At 36.8% G+C, this 27,179-nt stretch overlaps 3 protein-coding genes across 4 annotated transcripts; 1 reads left to right on the forward strand and 2 right to left on the reverse strand.

The window, feature by feature from the left end:
- The first annotated feature begins 1,321 nt into the window (after window positions 1-1,321).
- Window positions 1,322-4,528, forward strand: LOC121234877 (RNA-binding NOB1-like protein). Its single transcript, XM_041131010.1, has 5 exons — window positions 1,322-1,802; window positions 1,903-2,980; window positions 3,246-3,414; window positions 3,947-4,066; window positions 4,181-4,528. Exons 1-5 carry the CDS (start codon window positions 1,484-1,486, stop codon window positions 4,325-4,327), a joined length of 1,833 nt encoding a protein of 610 aa, XP_040986944.1. The 5' UTR covers window positions 1,322-1,483; the 3' UTR covers window positions 4,328-4,528.
- A 913-nt stretch (window positions 4,529-5,441) lies between these two features.
- Window positions 5,442-10,623, reverse strand: LOC121235315 (probable LRR receptor-like serine/threonine-protein kinase At1g63430). Of its 2 annotated transcripts, XM_041131652.1 has the most exons (13): window positions 10,052-10,623; window positions 9,572-9,710; window positions 9,358-9,429; window positions 9,104-9,247; window positions 8,867-9,016; window positions 7,904-8,011; window positions 7,765-7,829; window positions 7,166-7,417; window positions 6,872-7,077; window positions 6,614-6,746; window positions 6,344-6,501; window positions 5,984-6,199; window positions 5,442-5,897 (listed from the first exon to the last, which is right to left on the reverse strand). In XM_041131652.1, exons 1-13 carry the CDS (start codon window positions 10,134-10,136, stop codon window positions 5,652-5,654), a joined length of 1,974 nt encoding a protein of 657 aa, XP_040987586.1. In that variant the 5' UTR covers window positions 10,137-10,623; the 3' UTR covers window positions 5,442-5,651. The 2 variants fall into 2 exon arrangements, with proteins under 2 accessions (XP_040987586.1, XP_040987588.1); XM_041131654.1 differs by lacking the exon at window positions 10,052-10,623 and having other exon boundaries at window positions 9,547-9,689.
- Window positions 10,624-21,514: 10,891 nt separating this feature from the next.
- LOC121235945 (O-glucosyltransferase rumi-like) lies at window positions 21,515-25,115 on the reverse strand. Its single transcript, XM_041132393.1, has 6 exons — window positions 24,840-25,115; window positions 24,152-24,714; window positions 22,410-22,602; window positions 22,248-22,312; window positions 21,931-22,141; window positions 21,515-21,828 (listed from the first exon to the last, which is right to left on the reverse strand). Exons 1-6 carry the CDS (start codon window positions 24,999-25,001, stop codon window positions 21,568-21,570), a joined length of 1,455 nt encoding a protein of 484 aa, XP_040988327.1. The 5' UTR covers window positions 25,002-25,115; the 3' UTR covers window positions 21,515-21,567.
- Between the last annotated feature and the right edge of the window lie 2,064 nt (window positions 25,116-27,179).

Here is a 27,179-nt window from a genome sequence, read left to right on the forward strand (position 1 = left end):
TTAAATGATCTAAAAGGGTAAGAGGGCTGCTAGAGACATAAAGGGGTCCCACAAAGTGATCCTACATACTGATGTGGCACACTATCACAGTGTGCCACGTGCCACGTGTCATGTGTCCATTTTCCCTAGCCCCTTATTCCCCCACTTTCCCTCTCTCTCCTCTTTTCCCCTTCAGCCGTGCGCCTCACCCGACTCTGTCTCCTAGCCACAATAGCGCCGCCGCATCTCGTCGCCAACCACCACCAGTGGTTGTTCCCCCTCACCGGTGACCTCCAACCAGACCCAGCCCCCCACAGTGCAGCCCCTCTCCCTCTCCTCCTCTCGAAATCGAGCCCCTCTCACACGACTTCTCTTTCTCGCCGCTACCAACACTGCCGTTGGCGTGTCGCAGCCCAACTGTGCCATCGCATCCTGTCCCTCGTCGACATAAGCTTCTCCCCGAGCCACTGGAGCCCTTCTCTCTCTTTCTTCTCCCCGAGCAGCGCCTCCCTCTCTCAATAACCTCCTTATAGGCGCTCCACGCTGGCGGTGTTGCTTGGACCGCTAGCATCTTCTGTCCACTATAAGGTGGTCCTCGACCACCATGGTTGGCGTGGGGAGTGGGGAGTGGGCACATGGAGAGGGCAGGGGGCGGGAATGGGGGGAGGGGGAGAAAAGAAAAGAAAAAAAAATAGGAGGAGACATGGCAGTGTGCCACATCAGTGTGTGAGATTCCTTTTTGAAATCCCTTTGTGTCTATAGCAAAGTTTTGAATTTCATACCGTACCAACTGGTACAGTCGAAATATACCATTTCTGTGGCATAGTCGGAATAGAGAAGGGTATAGTTTCGTACCGATCAAAATTTCGATAGTTTCAGCCTGTACCTGCCTATATTTCGACCTTTACTTTTTTCTTTTTTTATTTTTTTTTTCATTTTTTTAAACTGCAAGCTCATTTTTTTGACTCACAATTCAGACTAGACTATTTATAATATATATATTTATATATAATTTATTCATATATAGATTATTATTTTAGAATATAATTTATATATATTTATATATATAATTTATTTATATATAGACTATTCCGAAACGGTATCCAAAATGATGTCGGTATCAAAATATCTCGTTTCAATACCTCGATCAAAACGGTCACGTATACGGTATTCAAAACATTGGTCTATAGCGTTTTACAGGTAAACACTGTTGTCCAAAAAACAAAGGAAAAAGAAAGCTTAGACTAAACGGTGCCGTTGTCCCAACACGGGTTTTAAACGGTGCGGTTCTCGAAAGGGCAAACAGTTCAGTCAAAAGGTTTAAAGCCTTCAGTGTGGCAGTGTGCTTCACGGCTCTTTTTGCAAAGCAATCCCCTAAATCCCTAAACCCTACTGCGCCTCTGCTTATTATCCGCCGCTGCCAGTCTTGAAGGCCGAAAACCCTCTGCCTTCTCTTTCGCACGCTATTCTCATCCTCTGCCTTCTCTGCCCCTGCCTCAGAACTATGGAGGACGCAGCTCCAGCTCCATGCTGGAGCAACATACTAAAGAGACCACCGCCCCCAAAGCCCATCAACCAAGATCCAATCCCAGCTAATGGCGTTTTCGTGGAAAGCTGTAAGTCGGCAAGAGGCATAGCTGTGGCCGTGGTCGACGCCAACGCCATGATCAGCGGTGGCGATAAGCTCACCCATTGCGCTGACAAGTTCATCACTGTACCCGAGGTCATGGCCGAGGTCCGCGACCCCTCCTCCCGCCACCGATTATCCTTCCTCCCCTTCTCTCTCCACTCCATGGATCCCACTCCCGACTCCCTCAACAAAGGTAGTTTTTTCTTTAAATTAATTTTCCCAGAAATTATTCTCTATAAACAAACAAGTCCCCTAGTATATTGTTTTGATTTCTGTTTTTGATAATTGGATAGTGATAAAGTTTGCGAAGGCGACGGGGGATTTACAGACACTATCAGATGTCGATCTAAAACTGATTGCATTGACATATACATTGGAGGCTCAGATTCATGGAAACAAAAATATCAGGGATTGTCCTCCCCCTATTCATCTGGTCAATGTGAAAACCTTACACGAGAAAGACATGCCGGGTTGGGGCTCCAATGTCCCCAATTTGGAAGAGTGGGAAGCGTTGGAACACGAAGTTGGAGATGGATCAAATCCTTCCAATTCCAGAATCCTACCTTTGCAGGACTTGAATCTGAACATTGTGGATGCTGTTGATGATGATGATCACAAGTCTGAGGATGGTTCGAAATCTAGTTCCTTGAATCAAGAGGGAGTTGTAGAAGGTGGGAGGAGGAGATATTTGCCAAAAAAAAAGGAGGTAAACATTGAAGGGAAGAAGATGGTGGCAGATGGAATTGATGCATCTCAAGGAGAGTTTGATGATAATGCCGATGATTGGAGGCCGGCTGTTAGTCGGAGTACTCGTAGAAGGTATCTTAGAAGGAAATCTAGGCTTGAATATTATTCCTCATTAGCTGAAAAGGATGCTGAGAAGGATGAGGTCGAAAATGTTGTTGTTGAGGACACTAGAGGATTAGAAAAGGGGGTTTCAGAAGGGAGTGAGATAAAGGAGGGGGAAAACGTTGGTGATGAAAATCTTTCGATGGTTTTAGAGCGAATGAGGTTGGAAGAAGATTCTATGAAAGGTCTTCAAGAAGGAAAGGAGCTTGAACATTCTGAATCCAAGGGGCTTTGGTCTAATGATCCTGAATTGGCTGTGAGCAATGAAGCTCTTGTAGTTGATGGAGATGAGATTGACATGGGTGATGAAGGATTGGGTCCTGAGGAGATGTCAAGCCAGGATAATGAAAGTGTTGATGCATCGAATATTGATGATGATAGTGAGCAGAGCTGGATGCTGAGATCTTTATCCGAGTCAAGTGTGGCCTGTGTAACTAGCGACTTTGCAATGCAAAATGTTCTTCTGCAGATGGGTTTACGGTTGCTGGCACCTGGTGGAATGCAGATACACCAGCTGCACAGGTATTTCGATCTCTATGCAATGGTTTTAATACTGATTTCAGTTGTCTTTTTCATGTTAAATTCTTTTTTTATTTGCTATAGAAAATATGGAAATCATAAATGCCTTGACAATGCTTCATATGAGGTGATAGAAAATGTTTTATATGCATTGACTGGATTGTTCTGAGTGGTATTTTTCTTCTTGACTAGGGAATCAGTTCTTTTCGCAAAGAAACAATTACATATATGTAATATATTGCTTATCTTTGAGATGTATGTACTTCAGGTGGGTTCTGAAATGCCATGCCTGTTATACCGTGACTACTGAGGTAGGGAGGATTTTCTGCCCGAAATGTGGAAATGGTGGAACTTTACGGAAGGTAGCTGTTACAGTTGGTGAGAATGGAGTTGTTTTGGCAGCCCGTCGGCCACGGATTACATTGCGGGGCACAAAAGTAAGTATATATCTATGTGTGTGTGAATTATTGTGTTTTTAGTTGTAGCTGAATTTGTTGCTTTTCAATGAAACATATCTTAAATGCTTTTGTGTACTCGGCTCTTGTTATGGTTATCATACTCTGCCCTTTTTTTGGTAGTCTCTTCCTACCATTTGGTTACAGTGTACTTTGCCATTTTGTTTATGTCTACTGGGTTGGAAATACCATATTATTGGGCATAAGTATCTTACAGGTCTATATGTAGTCGATATGTTTTGTTCTCATGGAAAATGATAATCTAACAACTTTTTACAACTCAATATGAATTGGAAGGTAGTTTTGTAAAATTAAAATTTATTTTAATGAAGTGGCACGATGGCAATGTTGATTGCAAATGAGTTGTAAAATAGTAGTAAAAGTTGTAGGCATCCTTTTCTCAATGCCTTTTAGAAATCTAGATTGGTACTCTTTTAACATATGTTTGACTTTAAATAGGAGGTGAGGCTAAGCATGCTTGCATGGATATGTCTTGACATTTTTTCTTGTGCAGTTTTCACTGCCTTTACCCCAAGGTGGAAGGGATGCTATTGCCAAAAACCTCGTGTTACGTGAAGATCAACTCCCACAAAAGCTTCTTTATCCTAAGACAAAGAAGAAAATAAATAAGCAGGTTATTTTCCCACTTTATGGTCATTGTTTCTGTTTCCATACCACCCATTGTTGTCGAAATTCTTTTCGGCACCATTTAAAGCCTAACTGAAGCTACTTTATATTTGATTTCCAGGGAGATGACTTCTTCACCATGGATGACTTTGGCGACCATTCTGATAAAAGAGCCCAACTGCAGCCTCCTGTAAGGAAGGCATTAGCAGTTTTCAGTGGAAAGAGGAATCCCAATGATAACCACTATTCTCGTTCTAAGCACAAGTAGAGAGTTAGCTGAAAGTTTGTTATTTATGCCGTTTTGGAAATTGTGTTGGAACTGGTTTTGGTATTTGAGAGTCTTGTTGCCAACAAGTGGTGAAGGCCTTTTTGACTGGAGTGATTCCTAATGATCCGTCACCCTTGACCAACCCTTCTGTTAATATTTTACTTGAATGCGATCACAATTTTGGTAGGGTTTTTTCCTTCATTTATTCATTCTTGTTTTCTTCACCCACCATCTCCCATTCTACCATTTTTCTTCCAACATTCTATACAGAAATGATTTGCATGCCGATTGCAGTATTGTTCTCAGAGGCTTAGGTTAGAAGTACAGATACGCTGTTGAAAATACTGGTGATGTTGAACTCGGTGCTGGGATTGGATGGTTTCTTAATTGGCTGGATGCTGACCCTTGGGGCACCTTTTGCCGAAAATTAATTGAGTTTCCTGGGGAGTATTGTCCCAATTCCATAACAAGCCCCGAAAGGCAGCAGAAGTTGTGGGAGGGTCCTAATTGAATTCCTGCCAAATAAATTGTTGTCAAATTTTAGAAGTGAGTTCAAATCATTGAGAAGCATATACAACAGCCACTCTCTTAGGTCGTGGCAATATATTATCTTGAAAGGTCCCACTGTTTTTGGTTTGAGAAATGATATTTAGAGTCATGAAGTGTGTAAGTGTCATGCAATCTTTTTAAAAGGAGTGAATTAATACGAGATCTACGTGAAAAAAATTAATTTCTTAATAGTAAACTTTACTTTTTTTCAAAACGATTGCATGATGTTCGCATACTCTATAATTGCATGTAACATTATTCTTTAAGAGAAAATAGTCATATACTTCAATTATCCGGCCAATGCCTTGGCCCATGTTGATTTGGAGTCGCTTGGATTGAAAAATACTCTCAACCCATCTCATCTCATCTCATCAATACAATTTTCTCAAATCTTCATACAAAATATAATAAACAATTCAACTTTTTCAAATTTTAAAACAATAATAATATTAAAAAATAATATCCTAATACTATTTTATTAAACTTTCATCTAAAATATCTCACTATCCAAACAACTCCTACGTACGTACGAACATTAAGGGTAAAACAAAGCAGGGAACAGGGGTTAACAAGATTGATATTCAGTTGATCACAGGACATTACTAGTCATCCAATTGTATACAATAAGACTTCGTCAGTTATGAAGCTTTACTTTTCCTCTTGCATGCATGCAAGCATTTACATGGAACAGGGAAATCCAAACGTGGGTAAAAAGGAAGAAAGAGCGTATTACAATTGTATTCTACTGATTTACAGTGTGTTTGCTTCCACTCGTTCACGATGAAAGTGCAAGCTCGGCCCAGGCCAGAGAAGACGTCTTAAAATCAACGGAAATTGACAAGTCAATTTTGCTCTCTAACATGTTACACACTTCCTTCATGGATAGCCGCTTGCTGGAGTCTGGATGGATGCAGAGATTTACTACCTCACATATAACTTTGAGATCCTCATATCTGAAATGTTTCAACTCTGGATCCACCACATAAGACATAACTTCTGGTAGTTCTAGATAATCCTTAGCCTGTAGCAGAGAGATGCTTTTAAGTTTTGGTGCATTAACTACCTAAAGATGACATTTTAATATTCATATTTCAGAAAACTTCTTACCCATTCTACTAAGCACCCTTTCTCCTTGCAATACGGAGGTCTCCCACTTATGATTTCCAGCAGAAGTACACCAAAAGCATACACATTGCCTTGGATGTCGAGATGCCGTGACTCTAGAGAATTTGGAAGGATACAGATAGCACCTTGGCTTCCAATAGCACCCGAGTTCCTTTCTGACCTTGAAAGAATTGTTTTCCAACATTCAAAATCAACTAGCTGCAGTTGAAGAAAAATGTTAGAATTTTCAATGACCATAGAAATAAGGGAAACAGCCATTAGAGTATTAGTATTCAGATGATAAGGATAGGTCATTGATGCGGTCTTTGGACTAGAAGAGAGGGGGCGGGGTTTTAGACTAACCTTGGGGGAAAAATCTTCTGTAAGATATACGGCACTAGAATTCAACTCTGATATGGTAAATGGTGGCTCAAGTGCTGTATGAAGATACTCGAGTCCGCGTGCAATGCCAATAGCAATTTTCATACGCCTACTCCAAGAAAATTGGCATCCTTCTCCATCTGCAATAAAAGAAAAATGGTCAGATTTGATCCGGTGAAGTATACATTATATTAATTTTCCAGCGAAGTAGGTTAAAGTGGACAAATATCATAATAAAGAAACCTGACTTACGATGCAGGTGTTCATACAGTGTTCCATTTGATGCATACTCGAAAACCAGCATCCTTGTAAATGGAGTGCTTTCTCTACAATAACCAAGGAGTTTTCCTGTGTTCTCGTGGTTTAATCTTGCCAAATCGGCCACCTGAATAGGATTACAAGAAAAAATATTCTTGAACTTGGTTGCTTTCAATTTGCCAAACCTTACATGCTGTAATTAGTATGTTCTAAATGCTTTAGGCTATAGTTTTTTGCGGCAACAAATAGTACCTCTCTCTGGAAGTAGAGCTCAAGATAGCCTGTCCAATGCTCTTCTTTGATGCAGAGGGATATCACTGCAATCTCAGGTCCACCTTTCATCGTACCTTTGTAGACAACACTGTCTGGTGAGGAGCCAATAATGTTGCTAAAGTCTTCACAGGCTATTTCAAGGTCCTGTCTGCTGTATTGTACTACGTCTTTCAACAATTCCGATTCTGTAAGAAAATCCACCAAATTAACCAATTTATTACTTTCAAACTTCAAAGGCATTGGGCAGAGGTAGTATAAGATAGCAAACCCAACCTATGCATACAGTCATATGGTCCTTTCCACTTGCTGATTTCCTCCAGGGGATTATAATAGAAGATTTGTTATTGCACTTCTGAAGTGCAGTAAGAATCGCAACCAGCAAGATAAAACCCACCATGGTTGCTGTTGCTATTTCAAGAGCTAAAAGCCAGGCAGGTTTTGATGGCCCCTGATGCTTAGATACATCTCCCGCTGGTAGGCGTGTTGTATTGGCTCTAGTACGGCTTTTGGCAGGTGGAGCACCACCTACAAAAGAATTACTATCACTATCAACTACAGTAGTTAGAAATGAATTTTTAAAAGGCCACGAGATACACCTAGTATTAGAATGATCAAATGGGCTATATGCAGTCAAATCTCATATGTAAACTGTAAGTTTGGTAAATATGCCCGTTTGCATCGCTGCTTTGAACTCTAGTGCCTGCTACAATGTTCTGGAAGTCCAGAAATTAGAACTGGCCGTATACCAGTCAACAATTCCAAACTTCCAATGGTTTTTCTTCAGTTTGCATTTACTGGCAATTGAAAATTTTGTGCATGCATGCATACTTGTACCACTACACCATAAAGGAAATCTTGTCATATATACATACTGCACTGTGTGGCTGGACGCTGCTTGGAATCTTTATTTTGGAGGCAGTTCCCTTGAAAGCTTGTGCTGCATGAAAGATGTCAATTAAGAGAAGATTTACCAAGAAAAAAGAAGCATGAGACAGGCCCTATGAAAGAAACCTTGGAAGGTACCCCAAGCACTTAGGTATGCTCCCAACAAAGAGGTTGTGTGAGAAATTTGCAACTTTTAAGTGGCAGAAGCTGGTGAAGTTTGTAATTGCGCCATACCTGAGCAGAAATCAAGTACAAGAGATATGCTGAATAAAGCCAAAACCTTCAACATGTTAAACATGACATCTAGTATCCTAGTGAGCTACTCAAGATATTCAAATCAGATAATCAAATACCAAATTTAAATAAAGCCTCTGACCATTTACCCCAATTGACTTGCCTCCATATTAGACCACAATAATAGTACATATATTTCCAAATTCACATTGATACACCACAATAAGATTTTGCAATATCCAATGCCAAAGATGAGAAGGGAAAAAATGGAGTGCACATACAAATGAAAAGAAGGTACAATCCTTTTTAAATAGCTTAATCATCTGTGTGTGGATAATGGGAACAAACTTATACACTTTGTAACACTTTTTCTACATCCTTGACATTATTTTTAGCTCTTCATCCAATGTGAAGGTTTGATCACCATTTATAAAAACGATGAGAGAACCTTTTTGAATAGCAAAACCATTTCTATGTTACTGATGACTATGCATCAAGTACTTCTTCCATCATTTTGTTAACCGTTTTAACCTTAATCACATCAAACAGGTGAAATTTGTCGCACACTGAAAAGATTGCATAGGCATTGAATGGCACTTTCTTTCCTAACTATGAGCTATATCTACATTACATTTGTAATCATTTTTCAAGTTAAGGCAGGTTATGCAATGCATACTTTGTAGGATCAATTTATCAATTCATCTCACTGGGATATTAAGATTGTACGTAGCCATCTTAACACACCTTTCAAAAGTTTGCACAAATCCACACATCCTCATCCAAAACTGCATATTAAAAGGAGTACCATCTTGAGAACTCAAATCAATATTTTAACAGTACGACTCTTTTACTTACTTTCTGTATGCTTCAGATGAAAAATCTGGACTAACAGCGGCAGGAATAGTTCCTTGAAGCTTATTCCTATCCAGCCAGAGCTCCTGGAGATATCTCAAATTTCCAAGCTCAGGACGTATGCCTCCAGTCAACTCATTCGACTGAAGGTTTCTGCAACAATAAAAAAAAAAATCGTTAATGAAGGAAAAAAGTCAAAGTCAAATAGAGCCTAAATTTAAAGCCGGTAATTCCTTTTACATTTTCACAAGACTCGTCGCACTTCCAATCTCTGGAGGAATATGACCCGACAATTGATTCATCCCCAAATCCAAAATCTGGAGAAATTTCAACATGCCAAGTTCTTTTGGTATTATGCCAATCAGATTGTTCCCATGCAGTATCCTACAAAACATCAATTTATGATACTCAGCTTCAGCCATACGTTCTCCCAATAAAAAAAAAAAGGAATTTCAGTTCCCTGCCGGAGGGGGGGAGTAAAAGCGAAAGCATACAATTCTCGCAAGAAGTTGAGTTGCCCCAATTCGGGTGCAAGAAATCCCCTTAAGGATGACCCAGAAATGTTTCTGCATACCAGAAATTTCCATCACGAAATAAAAAAAGTAATTATCATAAAGATGCATAGTTCATAGCTACCATCGGATGGGATCTAACTGTGAGAAGAATAATATGCGATTGCGCACCAAGATTAGGCAGATGAAATCTTACAGCTCTATAACGTGGTCTCGGGCCTTGGTACACGAAATGCCATACCAGTCACAAGGATCTGGATCGAGGGCATTCCAGTTGGACAAAACCAGAAGTGGGTCTTCAAATATAGCTTCCTTAAAGGTTGTAAGGACCGCAACTGTGCAAAACCCAGAGTATCAAGTAAGAGACTTTATTTGAACTAGAAACTATAAATGTCAATGCAGCACGTTTGTTCTCCAAAACATTAATTTGAATTCCACAATTAAGATCACACTACTTCAAGAATACTAAAACTTTCTTTTGGTAAGCAAAGAAGAAAAGGAAAAAAAACAACTCCGAAACTAAAAACTTGCCCAAGAGTCACATGTTCATCAGGCTGAGTTCTTGACGAAATTTAAGTTCAGAACAGATATTCACAACTCTCAGTCTGTCATTTTCCACATCTTCTCAGCAACCAAACGGATCTTAACAAAATAACCAAGATCTGAGAGTACATACCTTCATATGATGCAGAGGAATCACATTTCGCAAAAAGAATTCCTGATATCAGGCACAGAACCAGAAGTGAAGCATACGATGACATTTCTTTCTAGTATCTTCGAGAAACAAGAGCCCAGAAGAACTCATTAACCGGACACCAAAACAAGAAACGAGAAGGGAAAAGAAGCCATAAAGATGTGGGGGGTTTTATGAAAGAAACTACCCGAAAGTTCAAGACTTTAATACTGTAATTTACTGATGGAATATGTAGGTTTAGGTAGACACAGCAGAAAACAAAAAGGAACTCAAAGATTTGACAACTACCAGTGAAAGCAAATTAGTGGATGAGTGAGAAAGAAATGTACGAAAATGGAAAAATGAAAGAACCCGAAGAAAAATGCGGATGAAACTTGGATTCAAAGAGAGGTTTACTACATGTAAAATAGCTTAACAAGAAAGGAGGCAGATCATGTAAAGTAAAAGAAATTACATAAGAGACAGAGAGGGGTCACAGTTTTTGGACCTTCATTTTTGAAAGCCATTAAATCGTGACTCGTGAGATGAGAAACTTAGATGAGAAACTTACTTCTCGGCTGCTCTATAATCAAGTAAGCTGTGTGTAATATAATTCAATATAACATAATTCAATATAATTCAATGAACCTTTAAAAAAAGAGTCATTAAGATTGATTTAATATAATTCAATGAAGCTTTATAAAAATATAATTCAATGAAACATAATTAAAACTGCTTAATAATCAATTTAGATTTCGAATACGATCGTACCTACAATAATTTACCATATTCATCATATATAATTAAGACTTACCCAAAAAAGAATTGGTACTTCTTTAGTTCGTTTATTCAGTTTGATTTAAGTGCTCCATCCGGTGAGTTTTTCTAAGCATAGTAGTTTGGTTGAAAGTCACCAGAATAAACCCAAATCCTATCATTTTTCAATCCTCCATTTACAATCTATGAAAACTTTCACCAAATTATCTAATTTTTAAACTGAAAAAACCCATATAAAAAGCCCATCTGTGAGAGAGAGAGAGAGAGAGAGAGAGAGAGAGAGAGAGAGAGAGATGATGCAAATTGATGTATGACCAATTGGCTATACCACTCATCCCATAGAAAAGAGCTAAGTATATATTTGCTACCATAATGTTCCAAATGGATAATGCTGTGGAGCAATCTCCAAAATACCTGACACTCTATGCAAGCCGGTAGTGCATTTTCAAATCTCATGTATATGCTTTATTTAATTTTATGATTCGGGAAAAAATAAGTAATTCCCAAAAATTAGTAGTTTTCTTCTTTAAATATCTAAACATACTACTCATTTCCTTTCTTTTCTTTTCTTTTAAAAAAAGAAAATACTTTTGACAACTCCATGCATGCTGCATGATCTCTTCGTATTGATCTTTATAGGTTTTAATGTTTGATTAATTAACCTAATGCAGCAACTTTATCAAGAGCATGCATTTTCAATTCAAGTTGCTTCGAATTATAATAAAATATTTTCTAATAGGCCTAAGTTTTCTACGGCATGCGTTTAATTATTTTCTTTGTAGTTTGCAATATCTGGAAGTCGTTGTTTTAGTTTGAATTACGTATGCTACCTACTACAATAAATTATTTATTTGTGACCAGTTATTTATAACGAAAATGATTATTTTTTATTAAAATGAATCTATTTTTATTGCAATTAATTGTTATCGTCGCAAATAATAGTTGTTACCGTTACAAAAAAATTTTATAAAAATAAATACATAAATTGACATAACTTCATATGATACATTAGTTCTACTTTATAATAAAAATAATTTTACCATCTAGCGTAACGTAACATCAAATCAAGTCAATTTATAAATATATTTTTATAAAATCCGAGTAAAATACTTCTTACGAAATCAAGGCTGCTAGTACTCGTGTTGTGCTTTCTCCTCGCACGTTAAAAATCCATTCGTTTGAATACTCGACAAACAGACAGGGAAAAACAAGAGAGCAGGAGATATCATTAAACAAAGACCATCCATTTTGATCAGTACTCGAGCAAAACCTCTCTTTGAGAAAATTGGCTACAGATCAGGTAGACTTCCTTCCTTCCTTCTCAAGTACTTCCTGCATGTTTTACAGTTGTCTTGCTTTTCTAGCTAGTGTGTGTGGTTTCGGTATTAAAATAAAAAAAAGAGTCGTACCAAAAAAGATGGCAAGGATCTTTGTATATATTATTACTATAATGAATATAATTAAGCACTGGATCTTATGGATTAGGTAGATATAGAAAATGCCAGCAATTAAATATTTGGACAAAAAAGTTCTTAAAAATATATCAAATAAGTAATCGTTTGATATTTTTCTGGGTTTGCCTTTTTCTGTTTTGGCATGTCGTGTGAGTGAATCCCCCTGTTGGTTAATTTTGGGTTGACAGAAAAAAAAAAAAATTAATAAAAAAAAAAAATATATATATATATATATATATATATATATATAAATGGAGATTATTTAAGCATGAAGGGGGGTCCTCACCCATGACTGCTCCAAGCAAGAGGAATATTATATTTAAAGGAAGAGGCCGGAGCCTCATGATTTTCAATAAAGAAAAGATGATCATGAGATAGGCTCAACCCATTTGAATTGAGGACATATGTCCAGAGTGGATGATGAAGTGCTTAGCTAATTAATATATATAAATGATTTTGACAGCCCCTTGGATTTACATGGCTGGAGCTATCTAATATCTATCTATCTGATCGGCCAAATTGCGCACAGCACAAGGACAAAATTAATTAGCTGGGGTCCTTTTGTGGCCAGGATTCTTGATCATCAGGGAAGACAGGCTCTTTTTTTTGCTGTTGCTTTTCTATGATCAATTAATTAGCTGGGGTCCTCATGGACACGCTCCACATCACATGTATGCTTTTGTTTTTTTATAAGGACCACTCCTGTTCTTTCTGGTAATTAATGCTGCATTGTTTTTGCTGCTAATTAATATATATCAGAGATGGCTTCCTCCTTAATTTCTGCAACGTTTTGCTGGTTTTTTCTGCATTAAATTGGGTTTATCCACATATATAGCCTCCCTCTTATCTCATTTTCTTTCATTTTTCTTCTATTTTCGTTCCAATAAACTGACTGTACTTTAGGTATAGAAAATATTGATCCTTTTTACTCGAAATGGGTCTTGAATTAAAAACATTTTTATTGATCTCTGAAATAAGTAAGTTATTTTCTTTTACTAATCTTCTCGAGTGACCTAAAAATAAAGAAATCCTGTACAAAAGTAGTTCACTACTAAAATTATGCATTATTTCATATTAATATTGAATGAACCATCATTGCACCAAGGAGCCGGTAGAGAACTCAAGCAATGACCTAACTAACAATAGGTTAAAAAAAAATCTACCTAATTATAAATAATTGAAAGTTGAAACTAAAACCCCTTTGTGCAGATCAACATAACAAAAGATCAGACCAATGTCATGATCAGACAGACTTTTCGCCCTGTGTCATATGATGCCATGGCCGTATGGAAGGTGTGCCAAACGTACGTCGACAAGAAATTGTTGGGGAGACATTAAGCTGATTGCTTCTGATTATCTATGATGTCGTGCCTGTCTTAATACGGGAAGATTAGATAATCTGTCCCCTTCACCATCAGCTGCAATATCAAAGAGCTCCAAACGAAACCTCCATGTTTTCAATTTTTGGTTAAACAGTATAAAAGCATATATCATGCATGTATCCCTATCCATATCATGTAGCATCCAAAGTCTCACTGTTCATGGCCCAAAAAAAGTTTGATGGGTAGAATTTCTACTGTTGGAAGTCTTAAGGAAGAGGCAAACCTTAGCTTACTGGAGTGGCTAAACTCATCAATTAATTATCTACTCACAGACCAGAAGAAGATACACATATGATCAGCATCTGTTGTTGATGCTGACTACTAACGACAAATGGCAATTTTTCAACCAACTTTGAGTGTCAACAAAGGAATAACCTTACCTGCAGCCACTACATTACTCCTAATTGCAGTATGTCCTATGCGCACACACCCAGTACCAGCTGGTATATACTTGTAAGATTGCTTGGGGTGATCCTAAACGAGCAGTGAAGAAAACTGATCATGCCATAATTTAATTACTGCAATTTCATTGAACCCAGTTTGCATTAAGATTACTTAATTGTATATAAAAAAACCTAGGTTTAAATAGGTTCCTAACTTGAGACAGACTTCCATTGTATTCTGAAAACCGACCTATGGGTTAAGCAAATTGTAAACGACAAATTGTCCTGAGAATTTTAATTGTCCACTCCCATTCGCCATGCAGGCGTTTCGACATTATCGCTCGTGCATGGGGATGTACGCACGCCTGTGAGCATGAGTTCTTCATCATTAATGTTAGAATTATGGTAACGAGTCTTTTGTGTAAGACTTGATCATCAGTCAGTTCATTTACAATTACCCGGCCCCATTCTGTTCAGAGAGTCCAAGGACATGATGACAACGTCTCCCATGAATATTATATATTCAAGGAGCAAATTCATAAATGCTTCTTAAATTGGAAAAAACGAATCGGATCGCCCACATATATGCCAATTGGCAATTATAGATCATGTTGAACCGAAAAAAAAGAAAATAAAACCAGTTAATTAAATATTAGAAAAAGAATAGTCAAATTCCATATATATTTACTGATTTCTCAACATATATAGTACCATGACTGCCTGGAATAAATTTATAGAATTTAGTTTTTGAGTTAAATAGTTGTAACTGAATGATGATGATGTTTTTTTTTTTTTTTTTTTTTTTTTTTTTTTTCCTCTTGTGTGGCATTTGGAACACAAATAACATTCAGGGGTATTTTTACAGTCATAAAATACGTAAATATCGTATAATTATTTTAAAAAAAAGTAGAGTTTATTATTAAAAAAATAATATTTTTATAAGAATTTCATATTTATTTATATTTTTTAAAGTGATTGTATGACACTTACACAATTATGACTGCAACTATCTTTCTTTCTTTTATTTTATTTTTATTTTTATTTTTTTACAGAATCTAAAAGCATCCTAAAATCCATCCTAAAATCATATATAACGTACAAATTACAAATATCCTGATCTACGAAAACCATAACCACATAAATGCATGCCACGAACCATGCACTCAAGCATCAGCTCTTATAATTTATTTATTTCTTTTCTGACGGTAGGTACGTCTTTATTCATAATTTTACTGATATTAGCGTACTATTCATGACATTGTGAGTCTCCCACATGATCAATACGTCCGTACAGTAAAAATTCAAGAAATCTCATTACTCCGGCTTGGTCGACCATTTACGAAATACTTGTTGAGATGTAGCTTGAATTTTGTTGAAAAAGTACTTCTAAAAATTGGTTGCTAGAGTGGTGTCTCTATTACTCGAGCGAAGACTCATCTAGTGAGTTCGCTTATTTGCTGCTCGACAATGAGTTCGAGCTGGACGCTTTCAGAGAGTTCGCTCAACAATAGCTTAACACTCAACTCGAGTGGGATTGCAATTCTAACGTTTGCTCGATACTTCGCTGGAGCGAATGTTCCTATTTTAGGGTCGGGGTTGCTATAGTATAAATTAATATGAATTTTTCATCATTCATTCCATTCTTTTGAACCATTTAAGGATGTGACTTTTGTAATTGAAAAGTGAGGTCCTCTTTATGATATTTCCAAGAGTGTTTTGATACTTTGGAAAGAGGATTTTGTAATCAATCATTTCTATTCCATCTTTGTTGATAGTAAATTCATTGAAACCGACCCCGCCAGTGGACATAGGCTCATATTGAGCTGAACTACTTAAATCTTAGTGTTCTTTGTGTGCTTGTTCTTATTTCCTTTATTTTGTTTTGCTTTCGCTATTATTTACTTCAACTTAGCTTTTAATAACCAGTCTATTCCCAACAGTACTCATATATGGCGAGCCATCCACATGATCATTAGGGTTCCAATGCTGTAGAGGTTGGCCCATTTGGCGCATGCCTGTTATCTGAGATGATGCAGGCAGTTGCAATGCTAAGAGACTATAATTTTATAGTATTCAACTTATATTTCATTGCTTGAGGAAGTGTGCTTTTATACACTTTACGAAGGGAATAAAAAAGGAATCCATTCTATTACAAGATGTTGAAAAAGGAATAAAAGAAATAACAGAATTTCATTCTAGAATGTACTAGGACTAGATTGTGGTGAGGAACAAGACTCTGCATTTTCATCTTATTGCATAACAGAATCTTTTATGTTAATACGCCCCCTCGAGTCCAATGGGATATCAACAATAGTGAGACTCGTACGAAAGGAGATGATCTTATCAGAAACTAGAGGCTTTGTAAAGACATCTACAATTTGATCTTTGGAGCTGCAGAATGATACCAGCAGCATTTTTGCAGCTACATAGTCTCTAACAAAATGATAATCAATATTCATATGTTTTATTCTTGAGTGATAAACTAGATTAGCTGAAAGATAAGTGACCTCAATATTGTCGCACCACATTGTGGGAGGCTGAGATAGACCTAACTCATGAATTAGTGTTTGTAACCAGATAAATTCAGAAACTGTGGAGGCAAGAGTCTTGTATTCTTCATCTGTACTGGATCGAGCCACAATTATTTGTTTCTTGGGGCTCCATGATATGAGATGGTGTCTCAAAAATATACATAAGCCACCTGTGGATCTTTGATCATCTGGACATCCAGCCCAGTTGGCATCTTGGTAGGCTTGAAGAGTGAAACTTGATGCAGATTTGAAAGTCAAACCATAATTGATAGTGGCTTTAAGATATCGTAGGATTCTTTTAATAGCAGACCAGTGAGGAAGCTTGAGGGAGTGCATAAATTGACAAACCTTGTTGACTGCAAAGAATATGTCAGGTCTGGTTAAAGACAAGTATTGTAGATCACCTACAATGCTCTTGAGCAATGTACTATCCTCAAAAGGAGGGGAATCAAACTGTGATAGTTTAAGTGAGGAAGCCATTGGAGAAGTCATTGGTTTGGCATGAAGCATGTTACTCCTGGTAAGTAGATCTTTGATGTATTTCCGTTGAGAGAGAACAAACCCACATCCTGAGTAATCAATCTCTAGACCAAGAAAATATGACAGATAACCAAGATCTTTAACAGAAAAAGCAGTCCCCAAAGCATGAATAAGTAAATCAATAGCGTTTGATTTTGATGAAGTGATGGTCATATCATCAACATACACTAAAACATAAATATGAAGATAACCATGATTCAAAATAAAAAAAGAATGATCTGCATGAGAAGTAGTGAAGCCATACCCAAGTAACGAAGAACTAAGTTGAGCAAACTAGGCCCTTGGCACCTACTTAAGACCATAAATTTCCTTGTGAAGTTTGCATACATAGGTGGGGTGATCTGAGTCAATGAAGCCTTGAGGCTGTTACATGTAGACAATGTTAATGAGTGATCCATGTAAAAAAGAATTTTGAATATCTAATTGGCACAGGGGCCATTCATGAGTAACAAGAAGTGAAATTATCAAACGGATAGTGGATGGCTTGACTACAAGATCGAAACATATCGGGCTGTTGATGGTAGCCTTTGGCTATCGGTTGTGCTTTCCTACGCTCAGAGGAGCCATCAGAATTTACTTTGGTGCGATAAATCCATTGGCAACCAAGAATATTAGAGGAGAGAACAGGGGGTACCAAACTCCACGTTTGATTTTGAATGAGAGCATTTTACTACTGAGTCATTGCATTGCGCCACTCAGAGAATTTTGAGGCAATAGAGTAACTTGATGGTTCTTTTGGAACAGTAGCTATGGTGATGAGACATTGCTGATGTAGATATGGGATGGTGCCGTCAGTGGAAACACGGGGACGAGAGGAGTTCTTGTGGCTCCTAATTATAATTGGAGATCGTGGTGGGAGAAGTATAGGTGGAGAGTTGTTGGGTATAGAGAGAGTTGAAGAATTATGCACGGGAGGGGAAGAGATTACAGGGAACGAGAGGTAGAAGACGATGGTTGTGGGCTAGAGACTGGTGTATTAGACAATGGGCTTGGGCTTGGGCTTGGGCTTGGGCCAAGTATGGAAGAGGAAAATAAGGGAAGTTGGGTCGTGTCTGGTGGAGAGGAAGGTCCTTGCGGGTTGGGCTTTGATTTTGAAAGAGGAAATGAGACCTCATTGAACAATACATCTCGTGAGATGTGAAGTCTATTGGTTTTGAGATCTAAGCTTTTGTATCCGTGAGCTGTATTGTAGTCAAGAAATAGATATGGGACAAAACGAAAATTTAATTTGTGTGAATTATAAGGTCTTAAATTAGACCAACATTCACATTTAAAGACTTTTAAAAATTTATAATTAGGAACACGATTGTGGACAAGGAAATAAGGTGATTTAATTTTTAGGACTTGATAGGGAAGAAGATTGATTAAGTAGACAGCGGTTTCAAAAGCCTTGGTCCAATATTTGGTAGGAAGTGAAGTGTGGGCTAAGATGGCAAGCCCGGTTTCGACAACATGTCGATGTTTTCATTCTACTAATCCATTTTGTTGGTGCGTATGAGGACATGAGAATCTATGAGTGATGCTAAGTTTTTGACAGAGTGGAGTGAGAGGTTTAAATTCACCACCACCATTTGTTTGAAGTGTATTTAATTTTGTATTGAATACTCGTTCAAGAAATGACAAGAAATTTGAAAACACAACTGACAGTATGCCAAATTTAAGTTTAAGAAGAAAAAGCCAAGTAAATCGAGTAAAGTGATCAATAAAGAAAATTTAATATTTGAAGCCCTTTTGGGAAATGGGCTCCAAAGATCTGCACTAACAATTTCTAAGGGCCAAGAATAAGAGGCCCGACTAGAGGAAAAGGGAAGTTGATAACTCTTTGCTAAGGGACATTCTAGGCATTGGAAGTGGGACTAAGTTGGGGAAATTGGCAAGCAGTTTGCGTGCAAAACTCGAGATACAAGATCAAGCGAGGGATGACCCAGCTGTTGGTGCCACTAAGCAAGGGAAGTACGCTCGCCAAGATGAACAGACGGAGAAGAGGAGTTCAGTGCAGGAGGAAAGATGTAAAGTCCATTATGTTTGGGTCCGATGAGGAACAGCTTTCCTGCCTGTTTATCCTTCACAGAAAAGTGGGAGGAGTGAAATTAAAAAAAACAAGAGTTATCTGTACAAAACTGAAGTACCGAAATAAGGTTTTTGGTAATAGATGGCACATGGAGTAGATTATGTAAAAGAAATGCAGAAGAGTTTGAAGAAAGAGAAAAGTCACCAAGCTGTTGAATGGGGAGACACAAACCATCTCTAACTCGGATATTCTCACCACCAGTGTACTGTTCGGTAGACAGATTCAAGTTACTCAAGTAATTTGTAATGTGATGAGTGGCAGCTGAGTTAAGATACCAAGTGGTGTCTATGATAGAGTTGGGAGCAGTGTAATTTGTAAAGAATGATCGTGGAGCCTTAAATTAGTAGGAATGATCGAAGCGATGGCGACATTGAAGAATAACATGTCATGATTTGTTGTAGACCTGGCATGTAGGACAATGGGCAACATATGTTTGTTGATTGTTGCCTGAGAACGAGGAAGGATCTCGTCCACCATGGCCATTGTAGCTGAAACGACCTCTACTCTGACCTTGACGACCACCACGAGTAAATCCACATCCATGTTGGTCTCTGCTTCCAGTAGCACTGAAATTTGCTGAAGGTTCAAAAATGCTCTTTGTAGTGTGAGAGATACGACTTTCATGAATAAGTAGTAATTGATACAATTCATGAGAAGATAGGGCTTTAGCTCTTGTAGTTACAGAGGTGATAAAGGATTCATAAGTAAATCCTAAACTAGCAAGCAAATAAGTGACAAATTCTTATCGAGAAAAGGATTACCAGTGGCAGCTAAAACATCAGCAAGTGATCGAACCTTCCCAAAATATTCAGAAATAAACTGGTCACCTTGTGAGAGATTGGTAAGCTAAAAATGTACCTGAAACTCTTTTGCTTGAGAGTGAGAGGCGAACATAGAAGCAAGGGAAAGCCATAGCTCTCGAGCAGTGTTTGCAAAGAGTACATGTCCAATAACTAATTCAGAAAGTGAAGAAAAAAGAACACTTAGGACTAGCTAATCTGTACGTCTCCTAGAGAGAAAATCTGGATTTGTTTTGGGTGCACCATCAGAGATGGTAGGTAGAAATTCAGAGGGGCATGGAAAAGTTACATCAACATAGGAGTAAAGATCTTATCCTCTAAGGTAAGCTGTAATTTGCACTTTCCATAAAAGATAGTTTTCTGTTGTTAATTTGATAGTGACAATATGAGAGAAGGAAGAAATAATGGAGGAATTTGGGGAAGAAGAAGAGGATGATGCAAGCGTAGCCATGGATCAGAGAGACTACTAGTCGAGCAGCTCTGATACCATGTTAAGAGACTATAATTTTACAATATTCAACTTATATTTCATTGCTTGAGGAATATGCTTTTATACACTTTACAAAGAGAATAAAAAAAGAATCTATTCTATTACAAGATGTTGAAAAATGAATAGAAGAAATAACAGAATTTCATTCTAGAATGTACCAGGACTAGATTGTGGTGAGGAACGAGACTCTGCATTTTCATCTTGTTGCGTCATAGAATCTTTTATGTTAATAGCAAATGATCGTTGACAACCTGAAAGACTTTTTAACTGTGTTCTTGTCGCAATTTGTTAGTTCCGATATTAATTCGAGAAAATCTGAGTTTATATTGTAAAATAATTAGTTAATATAAATCTTAAAAAATAACTAGTTAATAATATTACAGTTTTAGTTTCGAAAATTATAAAATTTAGTATCATTTAGTAAATAACCGATCGATGTATTAAATGATAGATTAATTAGGTGAATGGAAGAAATATGGTAGATGATCAGAATGCATGACTAGAATAAATGTGGATCAAGTGTAAAATCCTACATTGATTTATTAATTAATAGATAAAATTGGGCTTTATAAATATAATTACAAGAAAATTCAAATTCTTCGTGTAATTAAAAAAATTCTTCGTTCCTAATTTAATTTGCATCATATTTTCAACGGTCAAAATTTTAATTTTTGTCACCAACTCCCAGCGGAAGAAAAAGAAAAATCCTCTGCTAGCTGCGCGCGCGCGTATAAATATATATATATATATATATATATATATATATATAAGCGAGTAATTCTACGTATAATTATGAAATGTATAAACGTCATATAATCGCTTTGAAAAAAAGTAAAATTTATTATTAAAAAATTAATTTTTTTTTTTCATGTGCATCTCATGTTTTATTTATTTTTTTCAAAATAATTACGCGACGGTTATACAATTCACAGTTACAAATATCTTTTCTCTATAGAATAAAGACTACGATGTACTCTGGGAATTTGATAGGTATCCCCAGTAGTACTTCTCCCCAGTAGTACTTCTCCACTCGCCTTATTATATTGATGTTGTTTCTATAAAAATTTCCAGGAACCCGGGGTTCATAATATTTAAGGAGGCGGCATGGTGCATGGGCTCGTCACAGAGGGCCCCTTCACCAAGGACTCCAACATGAACTTCTTCTCCAACCCATTTGCAGAGCTGCAGGCCATAATCTCTGAGCACAGCTCCACAGCTCCCTCTGGAATTCGAGGCTCAAATTTCAAGAGCCCAGCATATTCATTCAGCATGTGGAACATATAATCATATACATACTCCATCTTCAGCTCTTCTTGAATGAAGCCACTCGCTGCTTTTCCTATAGCTTGTGCCTATAAACGCATCGCGATCGTACGTGCATGAAGGTTTTTACGTAAGTATCTTGTGAATTATTAAGAGACCGATTAGAAGAAATGAAGTTTAGAAAGTCTCACTTTTTTCTTGTGCTTGTTTCCCCAATCTACAGCAAATTTAATGGATCTGCACTTGTCCTCGTCCCTTATAGGCCAGTAGTGATGAAAAGGTTGCAGACTTCTTGTGAAGAAATCGTAGTAACGCGGTTTTACAAGCAGCGTGGTAGAATCACAGGCTAGAATGTATTTTTCACTCACAGACCATGCCCATCCTTCGATATAGATCTTGTATCTGTGAAAATTAAATAAATGTATAATAGTCTAAGATTAGATTACATGCAATTAACAAGAACATCATGTATGTGTATATATATATATATATATATATATATATATACCTGTGGGTGCATTGGCTTGCTAAGTCTGATTTCTTATATCCTTGCTGAGATTCAAGGATCCAGTCCTGCATGATTAGCCAAAGAGATGTGATGATTTCTAGCAGTGGAAATAAGTAATTTTCTTGGGAAAGTGTAGAAGATCTAAGTAATAATTCTAATTACTTGGATATATAAGCGAGCATTCCAGTCCTGTGTGTCGGAAAGATTGCATTTGAGGAGGTCTCTCCTGGTTTCAGATACAGAAGGGTTTCCTTTCCAATAGGCGTATGGTTCCCTGTCCATCCATTTGCTTCTATTGTTGCCTTCTTTTAGGTCTTTCAGCAAACTTTCCCATGGCTTTATATTTATCTCAGCCCTACATAATATATAAAGTACGCAGATTTTGTGTGAATAAAAAATACATCCCCTTGCTTGGATCGATTCAGCAAAGAGCTAGATCACCGCGAAAAGGAGAATGGTAACCCAATGATCCTGAAAGTCGTGCATGTAGAGGAAATTCAACGAGGATTAATATAACGTGTGATCCACCTAGTTTTGAAAAACCTAGTTTGGATAGCAAAGTCTTCCTACCTCATGTGGCCAGTTATTTTCTATGAAAAATGTCTATTTCCTATCAAAATAAGTATATTTTTATCCCAAATAATCAGTCACAAATACTCGTTTATCTTGTAGTGCGATCATCTCATTTCATTTCAATATCCAAATACTACAAAAGTATACAAATTCTTTTTAATTTCAAAATTTTAACAGTTTTTTCATCTATTCATTACCTATTCATTATAATTTTTACAGACTTCCAAAAAAAAAATACAAAAACTAATTCAACTTTTTTAAATCTCAAAACAAAATAATATTTTAACTTTATAATATTTTTATTCAATTTTTCCTCTAATTTTCTAAAATTTCATAAAACATATTAAGTCAAACTATTTCACTATTATTTACAAACAATTTCACTATTATTCACAAATCGTCTCATTTTAATTATCTCACTATTCAAACGAGACCTAAACCTTAGGACAATTTTTTATTGTCATTATGCTAATAATGATGATAAAATCTATAATAAAAATTAATGTTAGATATGGTTTTAGGGTATATGTACAAGTCTCGCATACTTCTTTTAAAAAAAGTGAAGTATACTATTAAAAAAAATATTTTTTTTCATGTAAGTCTCAAATTTATTTATTTTTTTCAAAGATCATTTCTCTTTATCAAAATATCATTTTTTACAATACACTCTAAGATTGTAAATATCATCCTCAAAATTCATCTCATAATTACAATATTTTCAAAACTCTCGTATAAAATATAATAAATAATTCAATTTTTTTAAATTTTAAATTAAAAAAATTATTAAAAAATTATATTTTAATAATATTTTATTTAATTTTTAATAAAATATTTTATTTCATTTCATCTCATCTAAATTTCATGACTTAACGTAACGCGTCTAGATTGTAATTCTCTATTCAACGTACAAACATGGTGTACCTAGACAAGATCTAGTCATTGTAATTTTGTATCCACAGATAACTAATCTCCTAATCAAATGCATTGAAAGTATAGGCATCAATCAATTAATTTCAAGCCGGCTGATGACGTATGAGGGACCCCACCACGTTAAAACCTAGCGACCACTTCAAGCTCGACTTCTCGATCAAGTAGGACCCACGCATGCAATATTGGACTAGATTCAAATACAGAGTAGAGTATTAAATTATTAATATTGCAATCATGTAACTTACTAACGATGTAATTATATATAACGAGAAATGCTACTTAATATTTTTATACTATATATTAATGTATAATTTATTTTTTTTATTTAAATATAAGTAAAAATTTTTAATTATAAAATAAGATAAATTAATTAAAGAGAAGCCGTCACGGCCAGTACTTACCAACCCCAGAAGGACCAGTCAGGGAAAACAATGTCCATAGTCCACCTGTCACCACAGTATCGAAACAAGGGCGGCGGGCCCGTCGTGTTTTCCCGGCGGTAATTCTTTGATCGGATGACCGGCCGGTCGTCGCAGTCAAACATCAGCTCCAAGTCCGGAACCTGCCCAGGGTACCTTCTTAGGAGCTGGAGAATCCCCCATATAGTAAAAACGTCTCTTGTTTGTATAGATTTCTTGTACTTCTCAAAATACGCCTTGCCTTTGACTATCACTAGCCGGAAATGTGCAGTCCTGTTGGCTTTCTCCACCATGTCTCTTGTTATTCCATTGGCCTTCCATGGACGTAAATCCTCGTGGATCCACCGGAAATAGTCCGGGCATACGGGTCTTGATGATGGGTCGAGATCATTGGGGCTGAAGCTTGTAGGGTAATTTGTTGGACAGCTTTGTGTTTGGTTTCTTACGGAACAGTTTAGTGGGATTTCAAGTTTCTTGGTGGGTTTTTCATGTTTTTCAGAGATTCTTTTAGTTAAGTTCCTAGAATTATAAGCGGAGAATATAGACTGCAAGAAAGAGAGAGAGAGAACAAAATGATAAAGCGAAGAAAAATATGATCTATATATATATATAAAGAGAGAGAGAGAAAGCTGTACTATATATATTAATTATGAGCTAAGAGAGTACTTACAGTGTCAATCCGAACAAGAGAGTACTTATGAGCTAAGGTTAGGATGATAAAAATTACAAAAAAGAGGATGGTGGTGGAGGCGGCTGCGGGTCCTTTCTTCAACCGGGGCTTCCATGTGATTGTCCCTGAGAAAATTCCAGCAAATCCAGATCTGCGCAACATGATCAGGGCGCCTGCCTCAATTTCTTCCTATACTTTCTTTCTTTCTGTGTTGTATTGTAGAGAGAATGACTGTTGATCAACTATCATTCGGAAAAAACTACTATTTCAGTAATGCTATTTATCATCATTTTATCATTACCATCTCACTATCCCGTAATATTAAATAACTAAAAATTATTTATTATATTTTATTTATAAATTTATTATTTAATAACACATCAATATATATTGAAAGGAGGATAATAAAAAGATGTAAATAAATTTTTCTTATATTTTTTAGACATCCCTCCTATCTCTCTCGTTCATTTCTAAAAATCTTATCAATTAGAAGAAAAGTCAAGAGGTATACAGCTTCCAACCTGATTTCTTTGTGATCCTGGATCTCTCCAGAAAACCTTAGTGTCGGTTAGGGAATTTGATCAGTGCCATCATGTCTTGATCACGTCGAAGTCTAATTATATAATTGAGTTGGCCAGGTGACATGACTAAGGAAGGGACAACTCATTCAAAAACTAATCTTGCAATTTCACGTTTTGAAAAAAAATGGCGACGAGATCATTCTAAAAATCTGATTTCCCCACAGTTTTCGGGATCTCTATTCGGCGATTCTTGAATCATAAACACTGTTAAAAATCTTTTCCAGAGCAGCTGCAATTTATGGTCCAAGTCTCATTAAAATTTTACAAAAAAACAAACAATTATGACTAAAGACCTGTTTGTTTTTAAAGATAAGATGAGATGAGATGAGATTAAAGTTAAAAAATTGAATAAAATAATGTTAGAATATATTTTTTAATATTATTTTTATTTTAAAATTTGAAAAAGTTGAATTTTTTATTTTATTTTTTGTGAGGATTTGAAAAAATTATAATGATGAGGTGAGATGAGATGAGATGAGATGAGATATTTTTCGAAAACAAACAAGGCCTAAATCTTAGCAGGTCGAATTATCAAATTAGACCGTACAACAACAAATTAAACTCTACAAACTCAACAAAAACTCGAATCAGTAGTCTTTTCTTAAACAAATCACAGACCAAGTTTTCTCTCTCCTTCTTTTTCTCTCTGGAATTTTCGAGCCGAGTTTTCTCTCGTTTTCACTAGGCAGAGGGAGTTCGAAACTTAGGCTCCGACCACTTCTTCCCCTAGCCGGCCCCAGAAGCTTTTTAATTTTTATGCCTTTCTGTTTGACTTTTTTTCTTAGATTTTTTCCTAGTTTTCTCTCCTTAGCGCCTATCCTTGCCGATATACTGCTTTCTAGCAACTTTGACCAACACGCGACGCCGGTTCAACCTCTTTGATTGCCGATCTTCATGTTTGCGGAAGAAAAATACGTTTATGCTTGGCGCATTTGACGCATGCGTTGTCCTTGCCATGCGGGTTTTCCAGTCGCAGTCGTGTCCTAGAGCGGCATTGGCGGCCAGGCGCGGCCCCAACGGCTTCAGAGGCCTCAGGTCCTTCAGATCTGCTCGTCCCTTCACCTCCTCAGGTGGCGCGTGTCCTGCCACCGCCTTTGTTAACCCGTTGCCAGCAACTCGGCTTAGATTCTGGCTGCTATCCTATATTACCACTTTCCCTAACCAGTGATCTTGTAAAAGAGAGTGGACCTCTCCAAAAGTCATCTCCAGACAATATGTGACAGTGCACCCTCTACCTTCACCGCATCCAATGAAGGTTCCACCATCTCTAGCAGTGGTTCCAATGTTCGCTTTTTTTGTTAACATATTTCTGTATTTCTATAAGACGGCATCCTTTTGTAAGACATGGATAAGGATCAAGAAATTGGTCCCATACAAACTCGTTCACCACTTTACACTGTCTTCTATTGATTTTTGGGGCGATTGTTGGGAACCCCACCCCATCCTCATGTATCACTTCTTTAGTTTAATGAAATTAACTTGCTTAGAAAAAAAATAAAAACAAAAACTCGAATTATAAATGCAAAAAATGCTTAAAGCATAGGCCACGGCTCGCCTCCTAGATTCCCTAGCCTTCTCAAAATTTACTTCCAACATACAATCATTTTATGGACTTTTTAATCCTATATATTTGGAATAACAATTAATTTTAAAGATTATGTCATTCACATGACAATCTAGTTGGTTTAGGACAAAATAATTTTATTAATATTGTTCCATTTCATCTATTTCCTTGGTTAATGAAAACACTTTCTTTAGA

The sequence above is a fragment of the Juglans microcarpa x Juglans regia genome, chromosome 6D, assembly GCF_004785595.1.
Source record: "Juglans microcarpa x Juglans regia isolate MS1-56 chromosome 6D, Jm3101_v1.0, whole genome shotgun sequence".
NCBI lineage: Eukaryota > Viridiplantae > Streptophyta > Magnoliopsida > Fagales > Juglandaceae > Juglans > Juglans microcarpa x Juglans regia.